The sequence below is a fragment of the Brachyhypopomus gauderio genome, chromosome 15, assembly GCF_052324685.1.
Source record: "Brachyhypopomus gauderio isolate BG-103 chromosome 15, BGAUD_0.2, whole genome shotgun sequence".
In the NCBI taxonomy this organism is placed as follows: domain Eukaryota; kingdom Metazoa; phylum Chordata; class Actinopteri; order Gymnotiformes; family Hypopomidae; genus Brachyhypopomus; species Brachyhypopomus gauderio.
The window spans coordinates 7,020,932-7,039,411 of record NC_135225.1 but is presented as its reverse complement, the minus strand read 5'-3'; the positions used below and the strand labels follow the sequence as shown (position 1 = coordinate 7,039,411).

The 18,480-nt window shown below is 42.4% G+C and overlaps 3 protein-coding genes across 4 annotated transcripts in view; all 3 read left to right on the top strand.

Moving 5' to 3' along the window:
* rin2a (Ras and Rab interactor 2a) overlaps positions 1-4,633 on the top strand; it is a 31,912-nt gene extending 27,279 nt beyond the window's left edge. The window contains exons 9-12 of the mRNA XM_076974006.1: positions 1,366-1,674; positions 1,816-1,947; positions 2,098-2,261; positions 2,483-4,633. Of these exons, the coding sequence (XP_076830121.1) occupies positions 1,366-1,674; positions 1,816-1,947; positions 2,098-2,261; positions 2,483-2,806 (929 nt within the window). The 3' untranslated portion in view covers positions 2,807-4,633. The remainder of the gene's footprint in view (positions 1-1,365; positions 1,675-1,815; positions 1,948-2,097; positions 2,262-2,482) is intronic.
* Positions 4,634-6,239: 1,606 nt separating this feature from the next.
* Positions 6,240-11,621, top strand: slc17a5 (solute carrier family 17 member 5). 2 transcript variants are annotated; one of them, XM_076974955.1, is made up of 11 exons: positions 6,240-6,394; positions 7,406-7,596; positions 7,918-8,151; positions 8,235-8,322; positions 8,416-8,502; positions 8,605-8,723; positions 8,851-9,012; positions 9,229-9,361; positions 9,607-9,754; positions 9,902-9,992; positions 10,532-11,621. In XM_076974955.1, exons 1-11 carry the CDS (start codon positions 6,313-6,315, stop codon positions 10,661-10,663), a joined length of 1,467 nt encoding a protein of 488 aa, XP_076831070.1. In that variant the 5' UTR covers positions 6,240-6,312; the 3' UTR covers positions 10,664-11,621. The 2 variants fall into 2 exon arrangements, with proteins under 2 accessions (XP_076831070.1, XP_076831071.1); XM_076974956.1 differs by lacking the exon at positions 6,240-6,394 and adding an exon at positions 6,415-7,312.
* A 307-nt stretch (positions 11,622-11,928) lies between these two features.
* On the top strand, positions 11,929-17,895 carry eef1a1a (eukaryotic translation elongation factor 1 alpha 1a). Its single transcript, XM_076974781.1, has 8 exons — positions 11,929-12,099; positions 15,054-15,235; positions 15,390-15,569; positions 15,743-16,039; positions 16,192-16,342; positions 16,427-16,683; positions 16,809-17,043; positions 17,130-17,895. Exons 2-8 carry the CDS (start codon positions 15,092-15,094, stop codon positions 17,252-17,254), a joined length of 1,389 nt encoding a protein of 462 aa, XP_076830896.1. The 5' UTR covers positions 11,929-12,099; positions 15,054-15,091; the 3' UTR covers positions 17,255-17,895.
* Positions 17,896-18,480: the final 585 nt, after the last annotated feature.

Genomic DNA, 18,480 nt, shown 5'->3' with positions numbered 1-18,480 from the left:
AGCACATTGTACACTTCTTCAGATGTTTGAGAGGGCGTATAAAACATGCGAGCGCCCACGGGCCCTGAGACAGGTCCTCCCGCCGCTGCTGTGTTCGGCCCAGTGGAGTGGCGGTGCGGGATGAGACGTCTGGGCTCGTGTGTGTCTTTCTCAGTCCTCCCTTTGTTAGAGGAGCTCTGTGTATTGACCAGTCAGAGTCACTGTGCACAGGCAGCCAGGGGGCACACACTCACCCACAACTCTCTACAACAGTGGCTTGTGTTCCCGCAATCTTTTTCGTTTGCATTGACGTTAAGGGCATGCCGTGAAGATGTACTGACACTTCTATTCCATGCTAAACGGTGATGAATTTCAAAATGTACCCGCTGAGCTGTGTTTACTGTCTATCTAATCTAGTTCAGCGTGTTCTTTTGGGAAAACTTGTCATTCGCTGGGTTGGGTAATGCCGTCACGTTACTGTTAATCCTTTGGAAAACATCCTGCATATCAAAGATTTGACAGATTTTTGCCACACCCAAACATTCCTTAGCTAAGCGTGCCTCAAGCAGACATGCATGCAGTGAAATAGGAGAGACCTTACATCGAAACCTTATTTCTGAGTGTATTTCAGGCTTCTATGTTGCTTTGCACAGATCCAGCTGAGGTAATCACTGATGTCAACATCCTTCCACAGTGGGGAGGGGGAGGAGGGGTCAGACCAAAATGAAGAGCAGAGCGCTGGGCACACGGACCTCGCGTGCCTAGTGGCAGACGACTTGAGGGGGGAAAAGGCATTACTTCCCTTAATAGACACTTGCGCTGATGAGGGCACATTTTGCTTCTCAGTCAGCATTCTTCACCATCTGGGCACGGTTACATGAGCACTTCTTCTCCTAGGGCCATATGACTTCATTTACAGCTCGCATGTCCTCCCTCCAGTTTTAGTCATGATGCTGCAGTTTAGTCATGAGCTTTGAACCAGGTTTGCAGAATCGATGTCACGGGGTTGAACTTGTTTATTGGAGTCATTTGAATGAGCACCTGAGACTAGAACACACCGCTACGCTGTCCTACGCATTTAAAGCGTTTTGGAGAACTGACTGTGGAAATATTGAGGACAGGTATTTCCCCTCCAGGAGAGGAAATGGAAAGATTACATCCGTGGGAGTCTGCTCCTACACTCACTGTAATAACACTTCTAAATTCAGATCTTGGAGTCATATCAACATTGAGTAGTTTGTTTTGATGCCTCTATATTTTGCATGCAGAGTTTCTCATACATGTTCATTGACTCATTTTGCCCTTGCATTAAAAAAAATATTTCTTTCCAGCCACTTTTGCGATTTTCAGCGCGCTCTGACCGACTGTTGCTCGTCTGCTCCTCAGACCAGGTTCTGGAGAAGGCCATGCATAAATGCATCCTGAAGCCCCTGAAGCCCGTGGTGGAGGCGGCTCTGCACGACTTCCAGGTGAGCAGCGGATCCTGGCAGCAGCTGAAGGAGAACCTCGCGCTGGCCAAGACCAAGCAGCCGCGCGAGATGGGGGTGGACGGCGCCAACCCTCCCGACCCCGTGGCCATCGAGAAGATCCGACACAAGTTCCACAACATGAGGAAGATGTACTCGCCCGAGAAGAAGGTGCAGCTCCTTCTGCGGGTCTGCAAGCTCATTTACACCATCATGGAGGACCATTCAGGTGTGGAAGAGTGCACGTGGCCCGGGCACGTGGGACTTTTATTTTGATAGCCATTAGTCTTCAGTAGGATATGCACAGTACATCAAAATGACAGGCCATGTTTATCCTGACGTTTCCCATGTTTGTGTGTGACGCTGTCAGGACGGATGTATGGCGCAGATGACTTCCTGCCCATGTTGACTTATGTGCTGGCCCAGTGTGACATGCCTCAACTGGATACAGAGATTCAGTACATGATGGAGTTATTAGACCCCTCACTGCTGCACGGAGAAGGTAGCCCAGTTCTTAATCACCCCTCCATTTTGTTTATAGTTCTCTCTCTTCACCAATATACAAAATGTTGCTTCAAAATGAGATCCATTTGGACTTAGTTATTCCTGGTTTCAGGGATGCTCAAACAGCTCTGTTGTCTTTTATTGGCAGGTGGGTACTACTTGACCAGTGCATATGGAGCCATGTCCCTCATCAGGAACTTTCAGGAGGAGCAGGCGGCCCGCGTGCTGAGCTCAGACACGCGGAACACACTCCACCAGTGGCACCGGCGACGAACCGCTCAGCGCACCACGCCTTCAGTGGACGACTTTCAGGTGAGGCTCTCATTTGTGGACTCATTCTGTTGTGATAGACTGGATGGTTTGCATGGTTTCCTGATGCGGAAAACAGAACTGGCTCTAAGAACAGTTTCCCCAACATACTGCATGAAGTGTAAATATTTCTTGGTGTATCATGTAGTAAAGCACTTGTGTTGTAATGGGGGAATTATGGGAAATTGAGTCACTGATGCATTTTGGTTTGTTGCCGTGTGCAGAACTACCTGAGGGTGGCGCTGCAGGAGGCGGGCAGCGGGTGCACGGCCAAAACGCTGCAGGTGCGGCCGTACGCCACCACCGAAGAAGTGTGTCGGCTGTGCGCGGAGAAGTTCAAGGTGTCTGACCCGGACAGCCACGCCCTGTTCCTGCTGACGGAGGAGACGGCCCAGCAGCTGACTCCGGACACGCACCCACAGAAGATCAAGGCCGAGCTGCACAGCCGGCCGCAGGTGCAGCCCTTCTACTTCGTCTACCGCCGTGTACAGAACCTCAACCTCAGCGCCCCAGCAGACCAAGTCAACGGCAACTCTGTGCCTAACTGAGCTCTAGCGGATGAGCCCCCGTCTGGCCGAGCCCCCGTCTGGCCGAGCCCCCGTCTGACCGAGCCCCCGTCTGACCGAGCCCCCGTCTGGCCGAGCCCCCGTCTGGCCGAGCCCCCGTCTGGCCGAGCCCCCCGTCTGACCGAGCCCCCCCGTCTGACCAAGCTCCCATCTGACCGAGCCCCCCGTCTGGCCAAGCCCCCCGTCTGGCCAAGCCCCCCGTCTGGCCGCCTGCCACTCTGCCTCAAGCGTCTTTCCGCGGTGCCACACAGCTACTGTGCTGGGGTTTTCTTTCTTTTGGGGTTTTTTTTTTTTTTTTTGTAGCTTTTCGTGTCTGAAGGAAACGGAAACTGTGGCTGGGCCCAGTGGAAAGGAGGAAGGAAGGATGTGTCTACCAGATGCAGCTCACTTCTCTCCTTTGCCTTCATTATTTTTGGAACTTTTTGGGAAGTTATACGTAACCATGATATGTGAGGGTTGCCATTTCTGCCTTAAATGCTACAGTTATTAGGCTTAAAGAGGTTTGCTGGTGAGATTCAGTATAAATGGGTATGCCCTTAATGGTATCAAGCCTGTTAAAAAGTCAGGAAGATTTTCTGATTATCTATAAAACGTCTTTCCCATAAAGAGCAGAACATACTGTACCTGAATTAAATGATCTGTTAATGCTTAAAGATGGATCGCTTGGGAGAGCTGCTTACCTCAGCATCTGTCCAGGTTCAGTAATGCGAGCAGTTCTGTTACCATGGACACAAAAATGGATAATCGTATCTGAAACCTAATATTTTTATACAGTGAATACATAATGTTTTTCTTTATGCAGTTGCTGGTTAACTGCTTTTTTATATATATGTAAAATTATACTGATAATATTGCATGTGTTTATTCATTGTCAAGACGATCAATTAAGAACCAGGCGTTGTTGCCAGTGTCTTTTATTCTATAGCTTTTGTGTGAATGAAATGTAAGTAGCCATTGAATAGTTATTATTCCTCAAAGCTATTGTTCGTGCTCCTCTGTTTATTTATAAGTTTTGGTTTGAAGGTGAAATAAAACGATACCAAGTTCTAGAAAATAATGTACTACTGACAAGCTAAAGGCTTGTGTGTGAATATGTGTGATCTGCATCTCAGTTGTGCTTGGACCCGGCTGGCAGGTACCTGGAAGTGGGCGATAAGATCCATGAAAGTGCTCTGAAAGTGTGCTTGTTAAGGCATGAAGGTCATTTAAGGAAAAAGATGGGAAAGATGACAAGTGAAAATAAATTGTGTTAAACATTAGAACATCTCAAGCCGTTGATTCACTGTAATGAATGATCAGGGAAGGATGGCCTAAAAGGGGCTGTGTGGAATACTACAAATATTAAGATGATTGGTATCTACTAAAGTTCTGTTGGATTATATGTTCTGATGTACGCACAGGACACTAAGTGTAAAGATAATTGGGGGGGGGGGGAATGATGTCTGTCAAATGAGACCAGATCAGTGAAAAACTCTAATCCCTGTAGCATTGATAGAAGTATTTGTCATGTTTTTCCAGAAACACGTGTAAGAGGTGGTGATAATTGTGTATTTTTATTAGGTCTAAGTATGCATTGTAAATGTAATTTTTAACAAGATATTTTAACTGTGTTAAGCAAATATTTATATGTGAACTGTGCAGGGATTTTCACAGATTTTCTGAAAAAAGAAAAGTTAAAGTGTATAAAAATGTATTCTTTTGCAAATTCTCCACTACCATCACTTCCTTAAAAGTCAGTTTTTCTATGTGGCATTTATTCGTGAACAGTACTCCTTTGCACACAATAAATTTAAACATCTAAAAAATAAATTTTTGTGTGATTTCCCTGTTTTTGTCATTTCATTCTAATGTGTTCTTGTGTGAATGATTGGCTTAACACCACTGAAGAGATGTGTCCACTGTGTGCTGACATACTGGCTCAGTCCCAAATATAGTATGGTCATTTCTAATTAAGTTGGACAGTTAATAATAAATTAGTGTCAAATATTCATGGCCATTTTCTAATATGTGTTTGGAGAAAAAATATCTATGAAAGTATATTTAGAGGTGTACAGATATATACAAACTTGTATACAAACTCAGATGTGTATAACTTAAAAGATATACAATGTTCAGAACTATTGTTGTGAATCTGCTGTATGGGCACCAAAGATAAAGGAATCCAATTAACTAAAGCAGAGTGGGCCACTGTGTGCATGGCACTGGCTCACTGATTGGTTCAGTTGTGTTGCACAAGAATGAAGCTCCTAGGAACTGGAGTCTATGTGGCCATGAGAGAGCTCATTCTCAGTTACTGCGTTTCTATTATATTAGTGCATAAAAGCCAGTGAATGGAAGATTGTTTTCTTAGAAGCAGTGATGGTCACACACCATTATTTTACATAGCATTTTCCTTTTTGATTCTACAAAATGACTCAAGAGCACCTCCAAGACGCATATAAGGTAATGCCATGCGTGATTGTGGCGCTGCTTTATTTAACTCAAAGATTTAGCTCCATCTACTGGTTATTTAGAACCTAGGAATGAATGTTAAATTCAATCTCCCATCTCTTACAGCATGACAAACAATGGTGCATTTGTATTGTCAAAGCTTCGGTTACACAATTTGAGAGTAATAAAGCTTTTTTTTATAACATTGTTTAGGAAAAACGTAACATTGTTAAGGATTGTTTAATTTCTTTTGACCGTGTATTGTATTAATTTAATGGGTTAGGTAGGGTTTCCTACCTATGTTTTTTGTTTGTTTAATTCTGTTATAATAGGATAAAAAAGACTCAACTGTTAAGCTGATTATGGAAGCCCATTTCTCATAATTATGAAAAAGTCTTAATTATGAGATACCAAGTAATTATGAGACAGTCATAAATACCAGATACCAGGTCGTAATTATGAGATACTAAGTCATAATTATGAGATTGTCAGTCATTATTACGAGTTACAGTCATAATTATGATATTTTAAGTCATAATTGTGAGATTGTAAGTCATTATTACGAGATGCTAAGTCATAATTATGAGATACTAAGTCACAATTATGAGGATGTAAGTCATTAGTACGAGATGGTAAGTCATAATTATGAGAAGGGAAGCCATAACTATGAGATTGTTAATCATTATTACGTGATACTAAGTCATAATTATGAGATACTAAGTCATAATTATGAGAAAATAAGTAATTATTACGAGATACTAAGTCGCAATTATAAGATACTTAGTCATAATTATTAGATACTAAGTCATAATTATGAGATTGTAAGTCATAATTACGAGATATATTGTAAGTAATTATTATGAGATATTAAGTCATAATTATAAGATACTATAAGGACTTTTTTTCTTCAAGCGGCGGGAATGGGCTTCCGTAGATTCCGTAGATACCCAAATATGTCTACAAAAGACTTTTATTTTGAAAGGTGGCGAGCTGTGGTTGTTGATCGGGGGGACAACAGCGCCTGGTCCACACTGCAGGAGGAGGTTTACCGGCGGACCATGGAGCACTCATCAGAGTCAGACACCGACGACTACGAGCAGCCTTTGCTCCACCGTAAAGAAGACGAGGGCGTAAAGAGAGGTGAGGGTTGTTCTCCAGACGTGTACTAGCGGTGTTTACGTTAGCGCCATCTTCACCTGTCGCATTTTGTGCTTTTAACCTTCGCGATTCACACCTGACCGCGCTCGGTTCCGCCAACTCTAAATCACGCGTCTGTGGACTGTCTCGGGTTTATTCCTGCGAGGTTTATCTAACTAAATAGTCCAACGTTAACGTCAGATAGCCAGGTTAGCTCGGGTGTTTTGCTGTCGTCGGACTTTTATTTTGTCGTCAACTATTGAACATAAAGGGACATACATTCATATAAAAGACGACGGGGACATGTCCACATGTCCATACTGACCACTGTACATGTGAGACCTGGGTAACCAGGTAGGTGGTACATTAAGGTTGTGTGAGTTTCTAACTAACTGGCCATAATGTTGCCAGATGTCACGGGACAAGGGGACTAAAGGATTGGACTTTTATCTCGTGTCCTGTCCTGCTGCGGTTATATGTCACCCATCACCCTCACGATACGTGCTTTCTGCCTTACAGCTGGAGTATAACTGCTATACAGTTATATTATTATGATATTATATTATTAATCCCCTTCGACACTCTTAGTACTCATCAACTAAAGGTAAAGGAGGAAATGACAGGCCCAGTAAAGACACTTGTGCTTTGACACAAAGCAGACGGGTCACTTCACTTTGAGCTGGGCAGCAGTAGATGAAGGATTAGTTATGGCCTCCTTTAAAACTATATCTTTATGTGAACTTCAGGACTGTTGTCAAGAGAATGTCTACACTGACATGATTACTTTGCATTGCAAAACACAGGGTGTACCACAGACATTTTGCAAGGAGTTGTCAGTTAGCTGGTAAATGAAGGTGTGTCTGTGGTCTCATCAGTCATGCCATCGTATGTTGGCACAGCCGTGTTGCTCGGTGTCCACAGGTAATAACAGCTCTGATCCCTCTTGTTTGACTCACTCCTCTGTATATATGAATGGGAACTTGTGCATACGTTGGTGTTTCCTGTTTGCTACAGCGCCGGTGCTCGGCTCCTCACGCTACAGCCTGGCCATCCTGTCCTGCTATGGCTTCTTTGTGGCTTACGCCTTGCGGGTGAACCTCAGCGTGGCCATGGTGGACATGCTGAACAGCAGTAGCAGCAGTAACGTCAACAGCTCCGTCTGCCCGCGGCACTATAACCCCCCTCGCCCCAGACACAACCACACGGTGAGGGCTGAACGTCTTCTTCCAATCCATAGCTGCTTAACCCAAGAGTAGAAGATAGAAGAGTAGCCAAGATCCGATGGCAAAGTTCAGTATCACTCAAGCTTTTAAAGATAAATAAAATAAAAAGAAAAACAATTCTGAATGAAAATCATTTGGTAAAAAAAATCTTGTTTTGAAATGTATTTCTTTTTTCTAAATATCCTACAGTATTTAGCCTCGTCTGTCTTTCAGCAGGAGACCTTAGATATGTCACCTAGTCCTATTGTCTCCTGAAGCGTCATTAAAAGGGTGAGGTGCATGTGAGCTGTTTGCCCCCCTCAGGCCAGTGTGTATGACTGGGACTCAGAGACTCAAGGCTGGATCCTGGGCTCCTTCTTTTATGGCTACATCATCACCCAGATACCAGGAGGCTACATGGCACGCAAGTACGGTGCCAAGTGGCTGCTGGGCCTGGGAATCCTGGGAACTGTGATCTTCACTCTGCTCACGCCCGTTGCTGCTGACTTGGGGGCCGGCTACCTCATAGCAGTCAGGGTACTGGAAGGCATAGGGGAGGTGCGTGTGCTGCTGTAGACATTACAGCCTGTCCCGTGCTTTCCAACAGAGTCCCTAATGTTGTGTATTTAACGACCTGTCAGGGAGTGACGTTTCCTGCCATGCATGCTATGTGGGCGTCCTGGGCCCCACCGCTGGAGAGAAGCAAGCTACTCACCATCTCGTACGCAGGTAAGACCAGGCCTGATTGCTTCAGCAATAACTAATGCATTCGTTGAACTTTTTTTTTAAAATCCTTTTGATGCATTCTTATTCTGTTTTTAGGTGCCCAGCTTGGCACTGTAGTAGCTCTTCCCTTGTCTGGCCAGATATGTTTCTACTTGGATTGGACATATGTCTTCTACATTTTTGGTAAGGATATGTTTTTCAGCTGCAGGTCCCATAACACATTTGTTTAGTTGATCTGTGTAAAGCACCGTGATTGGACACTAAAACCAATCTTTCATTTTGCAGGTGCTGTTGGACTTCTCTGGTTTGTCCTTTGGTCTTTACTGGTCAGTAACAGCCCCGACTCACACAAAAGAATATCAGAGGTTGAGAGGACCTACATAACAACCTCTTTAAAAAACGAGGTAGACAACAATGCATTTTTGTCTCTCCAATTCCTTAAATCCTAAGAAAATGTCACCTGTTTGAAATGAATAGATCGGTTTATTCACTCTTCATCTGCCCTGTGCATTTTTCTTCCTTCCATTGTAGCTTTCTCCAACATCAGACTACATACCATGGACCTCCATCCTCACGTCCGTGCCGTTGTGGGCCATAGTTGTCGCCCATTTCTCTTACAACTGGACATTTTACACTTTGCTGACTCTCCTACCCACTTACATGAATGACATACTTGGCTTCAGCATTAAGCAGGTGGGTGTCTCGGGCCACGACCTGAACTTCGTGTTGACTAATGACTGTTGGTTTTGGATGACGCCTCATCCTTTTTTTTTAATACTCAGAAGGTTGTGGAATAATTCCACATAAAAACAATAACTACTCATATGTAAATAACCATTATCATAAAACACATCATTTTGCATGTTTAAAATCTTTTGACATGGTTTTGTGTAATATTTTAAACATTAGAATGGAATGCTTTCTGCTCTGCCCTACCTGGGCTGCTGGTTGCTGGCTATGGGTGGAGGCCAGTTGGCAGACTACCTGAGGGAGACCTGCCTCCTCCGTACCGTGGCAGTGCGCAAGGCCTTCACCGTCGTAGGTGAGGAGCTCAAAGCCTCTGGCAGAGCTGACTGAATGTGAGGGAGCGTGCTGTGTTGACCTCTGTGCCGTCACGGTTAGATAAGAGGACTTCAGGACATGCTGTCATGAGGGCTTGTTTTTCACTTCCATAGCAGGAATGCTGAGGAGAGTTTAAAGCAGTCATGTGATTTACAGAGGTTTTCCTCTTTGCTGATCTTGCTCACCCTCGTGTGTGTGTGTGTGTGTGTGTGTGTGTGTGTGTAGGCATGATTGGGCCAGCTGTGTTCCTGGTGGCAGCAGGATACACTGACTGCAACTATGTCCTGGCGGTCGTGTTCCTCACCATCTCTTCGTCCCTCGGAGGCTTATCAGCATCTGGCTTTAACATCAACCATCTGGACATTGCGCCATCGTAAGATGGAATTTTTTTTTTTTTTTTTTTTTTAGAAGAAATGGTCAAATATTAGTAACTAATCACATAGCTGCATAGCATTTACTATATTTTTTATATGTCTAGTGATGGGTGGTTTTCAGCACTGCTAAAATATTCTGTCCTCAGCTATGCTGGAATATTACTTGGAATCACAAACACATTTGCAACTATACCAGGCATGGTGGGTCCTGTGATCGCAAGGTCACTGACCAAATCCGTGAGTGTTTTCCCCCTCCCCTTTCAACTGTATATTTCTTCTTATTATAGTGTCATAAAATCATGACATGTGATGTCTTCAACAAAAAAAGGAACCTGATGTGGCATCTTTTAAAACCTAACCCCAAAGAGAGGGAATAGCACTTCTTTGCTTTTTAGTTTCATAGCCATAACAGATTACACCAGGCTTACTATTGGAAGCATTGCAGCACCAGAAGGATCCAGACAAACACGTTAATTAACCTATCACAGTATAGCAGTTTTAATAGTGTCTTTGTCCATAGCTGCAATAATTTGTTGAACTATGAGTGCAATCTCAGAATTTGCTAATTCATAGTCATTTTACCAAACATCTCATAGGACTGTAGGTGCGGGATTGGAGAAGAATTAAAAATGTTTAATATAAATATCATATATAGTTCAGGTAAATGTTAATATTCTAGAATAAAAGCAAAGAATAAATGTTTTGAGGTTATATTGTTTTATTCCTGGTTGTTATAGTATAAAAAATTATTCATTTTATTGTTATTATTTTTACAGAACACCATAGTGGAATGGCGAACCGTTTTCTTCATCTCAGCTGGAATAAATCTGTTCGGAGCTGCTTTCTACTCACTGTTTGGAAAAGGTACAGTCCAGCCCTGGGCAGTACACAGCTTGCATATCCAGTGAAAAAATGTCCTTTTATTTAAGAGATAAAATGTACATAACAAATTCAGGGGACTTAATTCAGGTAATTCCTTATGAAGGCGTGAGCACAGCTAATGAACTCCTACCTTTCAGTAAGGTGCTGATGGGGCCATGATTCGGAAATGTGCTCTCTGAGGTTTTCACTATCTGTCAAAGTTCACTCTGTTTAAATCTCTGATGGTTTTGCAAAAACCCCAGCCTGATAATCTACAAACCTCAAATGTTTGTTCAGTTTATTTGGACTGTTCAGCACACCTGTTCAAGGTGAAATTATATGTAATCCAACCTCCTGCATTTTGGCCTCAGAAGCCAGAATAGTAACCAATGAACATGTGCATCAGTGTAAGCATTAAAGTTGTGCTTAAATATTCAGGAGAGGACATTTGAAGTGCTCATTTCTCTTTTGACCCCATCTGTGGTTTGAGATTGTTGAGCTGAAATGAAATGGGAGTTTGAACCAACTTAAATTACACAATGAAATATTGTGTTCATTCCTTCTTGTTACTGTGCCTTATTCTTGTTTTATGAACCTATTTTCATTTGGTTCAGAATTCCTTAAGATATATGGTAGAATCATGGAGTAGAAACATCTAGATTATAAAGAGCTTGGTGCATTTAACTTGCATAACTTGCCAATTGTTCATATACTGTAATGTGATGCCATAAAGGGAGTATTTGTATTTAATTATTTAACATGTATTACTTTTATTCTTTGCAAAATATTTTTGTTTACTCGATGTAGTCCATTGTTTACTTAAGACTTGATACATGTTTTACAGCAGTTAATTTCTCCACATGAAGTCTAGCAGTACACTTTGATACCCTGTATATCAACATATTCTAAGTAGATAAAACATGCTCGTTTCATGTTCTCAAAATCCAGCAGTTCAATGTTCATTTGCGCCTCGCCCTCCAAATAAATAAATAAAATAATAAGTCAATATAATTATTCATGGTCTCGTCACTTTTATTTGATCATCGGGTATTCTTTATTTGTGGAAAGTTCATGCATTTGTCAAAGTTTCTCAGAGTTACTAAGTCATTACAACTATCATAACTTGAAGGATGAAATATCAGGTTCCAGCGAAAGGGCGTCGTTTTTGCGCAAGATGCAGCTCGTTCTTAGTCTTTTAATCTTTAGTCTGCCAAATACTTACGCAGGGATTATGCATATGGCATAGTACAACATAATCCACTTTATGCATGGTGTATACATACATTTAGCCTCACTTTAAATAATCAGAATGTATTTTCTAAAAGGAAAACCCCACAGACTAGAGCTCAAAATGCAACACAGCTGATGTTCTAGATGCAGGCATGAGCGCTGCGTACAACTGCGCAGCCGCCCTCGTCCGCGATACAGAACCAGAACCAGCTCAGCCTCCCCAGCGCCGTCTGTGTCCCTGCCACAAATACAGGTAGGGTACTCTAAAAATTACAGCAAATGTCTTCTTCCGTGTGCCCATATGTATAAGAAAGACCGATTCTTTATGGTGCTGTGCTTTCTAGTAATGTTGTATTTACTGACATGTACCAGTTCGTATTTCCAGAACTTGACATTGTGCTGGTGTCAGTCCGGGCTGGGAACATGGCGGTACTGCAGGGAGGGATGGTGCCCTTACCTCCCCAGACATTTGAATTACATGTGCAACTCACGGAGTGCTATTTATGTGCTAGAATGATCAAGAATTAAGTCGTTATAAAAATGATTTGGACGGTATATAACGCGTTAGAAACCTGCCTAATGTCATTTTATAAAACGGTCATTCAGTAACGATTTTAAAACGAATGATTGTTATGTAGTCTCGGCAGGAATAGCCCTTCTGTTATATGTGAAGTTTAGACTGAGAATTAGATTACTAGAAGCAATAATTAAGCTTAATGACTTGAGTGTCGACCATTAACGTAACGGATCTGCTGGCGGTAAATATGACCCTACATGATAAATAAAGGGTTTCTGTGTACTCGAAATGTTATTCGCACTTTGCCCTCATATTGTGGTTACAGAAATTATATATATATATATATATATATATACACACACACACACCTTACATTTGGTACGTCCCTTTTAATCTCAAATGGCTGCTCTAGTATTTTAAATTGAAATGGTCCTTACAAAATGGAGGTCTGCACTTTATCAAGTGTGGAAGAAACATGCTCGTCCAATTACAGTTAGGTCCATATATATTTGGACACAAATTTAGTCTTTTTACTGAAACATATTCAAGTTATAGTTATATAATGTACATGGACAAAGTCCAGACATTCAGCTTTCATTTGGGGGTATCCACATTAAAATTGGATGAAGGGTTTAGGAGTTTCAGCTCCTTAACATGTGCCACCCTGTTTTTAAAGGGACCAAAAGTAATTGGACGATTGACTCAAAGGCTATTTCATGGACAGATGTGGGCAATCGTTCTCAGTTAAGCAGATAAAAGGCCTGGAGTTGATTTGAGGTGTGGTGCTTGTATTTGGATTGGTTTGCTGTGAAGAAAACATGTGGTCAAAGGAGCTCTCAATGCAGGTGAAACAATCCATCCTTAAGCTGCAAAAACAGGGAAAAAAAAACCCATCCGAGAAATTGTTTGGTACATCCTGAGAAAGAAAGCAAGCACTGGTGCACTCATCAATGCAAAAAGACCTGGGCGCCCACGGAAGACAACAGTGGTGGATGGTCGCCGAATAATCTCCACGTTGAAGAGAAACTCCTTCACAACAGCCAACCAAGTGAACACCACTCACCAGGAGGTAGACATACCAATATCCAAATCTACCATAAAGAGAAGACTGCATGAAAGCAAATAGAGGGTTCACTGCATGGTGCAAGCCGCTCATAAGCCTCAGGAATAAAACGGCTAGACTGGACTTTGCTAAAAAACATCTATAAAAAAAAAAAAAAAAAAAAAAAAAAAAAGCCAGCACAGTTCTAGAACAACATTCTTTGGACAGATGAAACCAAGGTCAACCTCTACCAGAATGATGGAAAGAAAAGTATGGTGAAGGTGTGGTACAGCTCACTATACAAAGCGTACCACATCATCTGTAAAACACAGCGGGGGCAGTGTGATGGCCTTGGACATGCATGGCTGCCAGTGGCACTGGGTCACTAGTGTTTATTGATGATGTGACACAGCACAGAAGCATCCGAATGAATTCTGAGGTATTCGGAGCCACACTGTGTGCTCAGATCCAGCCAAATGCAGCCAAACTGATCGGTCATCATTTCATACTACAGATGGACAATGAAACCAAAACATAAAGCCAAAGCAACCCAGGAGTTTATTAAAGCAAAGAAGTGGAATATTCTTGAATGGCCAAGTCAGTCACCTGATCTCAACCCAATTGAGCATTTCACTTGTTAAAGACTAAACATCAGACAGAAAGGCCCACAAACAAACAGCAACTGAAAATGGCCACAGTGAAGACCTGGCAGAGCATTAAAAAGGAGGAAACACAGCGTCTGGTGATGTCTGATGTCCATGAGTTCAAGACTTCAGGCAGTCATTACCAACAAAGGGTTTTCAACCAAGTACAAGAAATGAACATTTTATTTACAATTATTTAATCTGTCCAATTACTTTTGAGCCTCTCAAATGAAGGGATTGTGTTTAAAAGATGCTTTAGTTCCTCACATTTTTATGCAATAATTTTGTTCAACCCACTGAATTAAAGCTGAAAGTCTGAACTTCAACTGCATCTAAATTTAGTTAAATTCATTGTGTTAATGTATAGAACCAAAATGTGAAAAATGTTGTCCAAATATATATGGACCTAACTGTACAATGGCTGAACCACACCACTAAAAGAGCATAAAAACTATTTGTAAAGACGTCCGGAGCAGAGCAGGGTGTGGGACAGCATAATGAGACGGAGACTTGAGAAAGAAGGTCTTTTGTGCACAACATATCATGCAGTATGGTGTCAGTTATCACGCTCACGAGCGTGGAGAAAAAGGTTACCACATAAAAATTTAAACACCAGAGGAACCTTTAGTTTGCCATGTACTATTTTAGTAAATTATGAACCGAGGTAGCTATGTTTCTCCCCCCAAAGTGACAAAGTGACTGAGGTGGATTGTTTGGAAAGCAGTGTGTCCATATGTGCTGGTCTCTGCCCTTGTCCATGGTGCTGTACAGATTCTGGCTTTTATGTAATGTTGAGGACTGCTTGATTAGTCAGGCAAAGAATTTTCCACTGAGCTCCAGTGCATTGTTCACAAGTTTGTCATGCTAAACAACTTTTGGTTTAACCCGAGCTACAATTAGAGTTTAAAATACTAAATTTCAACACAATAGCTTTGCAGGTATTTACTTAGTCACAGTAAATTACAGTATTAAATAAGTAACTTGTGTTATTTTATCTGAGACAGGCTGTGTAGTGTGGTTGCAAAGTTCAGTATAACCAGTCATGGGAAAAGAAAAACTCCACATCAACATTGTGGTGATTGGCCATGTCGACTCTGGGAAGTCAACCACCACTGGACACCTCATCTACAAGTGTGGTGGTATTGACAAGAGAACCATTGAGAAGTTCGAAAAAGAGGCAGCAGAGGTAGGACAGTTGAAACAATGAAGCCCAAACCTTTCTTCTTCTTCATGTACAATCTCCTCTTTTTCTTTTCTCTTCAACATGAAGCCTTCAAAATGCATTTGTATTTCAAATGCAGATGCCCGTGTTTCTTACATGACCTTCTAAACTGTTTCAGATGGGAAAGGGCTCCTTTAAGTACGCCTGGGTGTTGGATAAGCTGAAGGCAGAGAGGGAGCGTGGGATCACTATTGACATCTCCCTCTGGAAATTTGAGACAAGCAAGTACTATGTTACCATCATCGACGCACCTGGTCATAGGGACTTCATCAAAAACATGATTACTGGCACCTCGCAGGTCAGGAAAAGCACATTTTGAGTTGACATTGCTTTGGTGGTCACTTCATTTGAGTTCTTCCCCCAGTGCATTAGTGAATTATTCCTTAATAGAATCAGATATTCATTTATTTCTCCTACCTAGATTTTGTATAGCGTTTCATATTTTAGACGATTTCCCCCTCTTTTTTCCAGGCAGACTGTGCTGTGCTGATTGTGGCAGCTGGTGTTGGCGAGTTCGAAGCTGGTATCTCAAAAAATGGCCAGACCAGAGAGCACGCACTTCTGGCCTACACGCTGGGTGTGAAGCAGCTGATAGTGGGCGTCAACAAGATGGACTCCACCGAGCCCAACTACAGCCAAAAGCGCTATGAGGAAATTGTGAAGGAAGTCAGCACCTACATCAAGAAGATTGGCTACAACCCTGAAACTGTGGCATTCGTTCCCATTTCTGGCTGGAACGGTGATAACATGCTGGAAGCCAGCCCCAATGTGCGTATGACTAGAAAACGAACAGCTGTTTCCCCCATAAACAAACTACATGAAGTTTCACCACTCTGGTTCTGTTTTTGCTATAGCAGTAAAACAACAATCACCTTTTCCAATCAAGTTCAGATCGATGCTGTCTTTTGTCACTGCTATAGATGACCTGGTTCAAGGGCTGGAAGATCACCCGCAAGGATGGTAGTGCATCTGGAACTACACTTCTGGAAGCTTTAGATGCCATCCAGCCCCCGAGCCGTCCTACTGACAAACCCCTCCGCCTGCCCCTGCAGGATGTCTACAAGATTGGAGGTGACGTTCTGCAATAATAATTTTTTCATACCATAACTAATGTTTAACCACATTAGATGACCCATTTCACCATCCCTCCGTTAGGTATCGGAACTGTCCCTGTTGGTCGGGTTGAGACCGGCATTCTAAAGCCTGGCATGGTGGTGACCTTTGCCCCTGTTAATGTGACCACCGAGGTCAAGTCTGTGGAGATGCACCACGAGGCACTTTCCGAAGCTTTGCCTGGGGATAACGTGGGTTTCAATGTCAAAAATGTCTCTGTGAAAGACATTCGTCGTGGAAACGTTGCTGGGGACAGCAAGAATGACCCACCACAAGAGGCAGCCTCCTTCACTGCTCAGGTGGGTTCAATTCCAGTAGCTTCAGTGCTGTTTTTAACATGCTGAACTGTTTACCGTCACCACGCTGCAGCTGCTAACACTGAATGACAGGTGACTATTTAGTCAAGTCCACATCCGCTCCTTAGGTGATCATCCTCAACCACCCAGGGCAGATCAGTGCAGGTTATGCCCCTGTACTGGACTGCCACACTGCACACATTGCCTGCAAGTTTGCTGAGCTGAAGGAGAAAATTGACCGCCGCTCAGGAAAGAAACTTGAAGATAATCCCAAGAACCTCAAGTCTGGAGATGCTGCCATTGTGGACATGATTCCTGGCAAACCCATGTGTGTGGAGAGCTTCTCTGAATACCCTCCCCTTGGTGAGTGTTATTGCATTCCTTGTAGAAATCTAACGATTATGAGCAGCGTCTTACTCTCAACTGGCTGTTGTGAATGCGGTTTGCAGGGCGCTTTGCTGTGCGTGACATGCGGCAGACTGTGGCAGTCGGCGTGATCAAGGGAGTTGAGAAGAAAGCTCCCTCTGGTGGCAAAGTCACAAAGTCTGCTCAGAAAGCCCAGAAGGCCAAATGAATATTGTGTTTGACTGCCAACTCCAGAGTCACATGTGACAGAACAGAGGTCACCCAACTGAATCCCATTGGCTATTTAAACTCCATAGTGACAGACTGCTTAATTGTTCCAATGCATCGCAAAAGTATCAGGAGGAAAAAAAACCATAACAGTACTTAAGTTTGACTTTTAAATTCATAATGTGAAATGTATTTGTAATATTAGCGTGTGACAATTTGGAATGTGATCTTTTTTGGGTTATGACCATGAATATACCATGTGTGATAGTCAAAACTCGTTGACAGGAAAATGTATGACCTCTTCTGCTCTGGAGTGCAGTTTAACTCGCCCTCAACAGATCCTCACATCGTTGTCTTGATTTTAGTGTTTGTTCACAGTTTAATGTGTTTTCATGTTCTGCTGCTGTTAAAACTTCTTAGTCTTTCAGACTATGTTAGCTTTAAAGAAATGTGAAAAATATTTTAAAATTGGTGCACATAGCGCGCATGCAAATATTTTGCACATAAAGAATCTCCAAGCACTTTGATTGGCGTGAAGCTGGTCCAGCACAGGCACTTAACCTTAATTGGCTTTAGCTTCTGCACCTTATTGTTCAAAGTATTAAGGCCATGTGTGTCACAATAAAGATGTTTCAACCATAATGTTAGTTTTCTTTGAAGATTGAATATACTACACTAGCACTATTTTTCACTAAAATAAACATTTTAGATTTAACTGGGAGAAAATATGCTTGCATTTTGTAGTCATAAGGTCTCCAGAATTCCTTAATTGAAGTCCGTAAATACTGTATAATGGCTTTATAAATATAATTAAGGCATTTTAATGACTCCCAACATGAAATAACACTTAGCCAGAAGAGGTCGCCCGAGGTCTATCACTGTAAGAGTCTTAAACAATTTAGCGCTGTAATAAACAGGTTACACCGACATCCCATTCAGGCGTAACTGTAATACATCATCAATGATGGTGTAACGACGTTTCTAAAATTCAACACATTGTTAAACCAGTAATCCAACCCCGGTTTTAACACGTACATTTTCAGACTAATACTAGAGCGTCTACACGTCCGGGAAAGTGTAATAAAATGTTCCCCTACAGGAAAGGGGAAAAAATAAAGACCCAATGGGAAGATGCATTTAAACCTACAAGAAATGAAGATACAGTAAAGCATAATTGCCGTGCAGAAAAGGCTTACCTGCTTACTCTGACATTGTTATCACAAACAG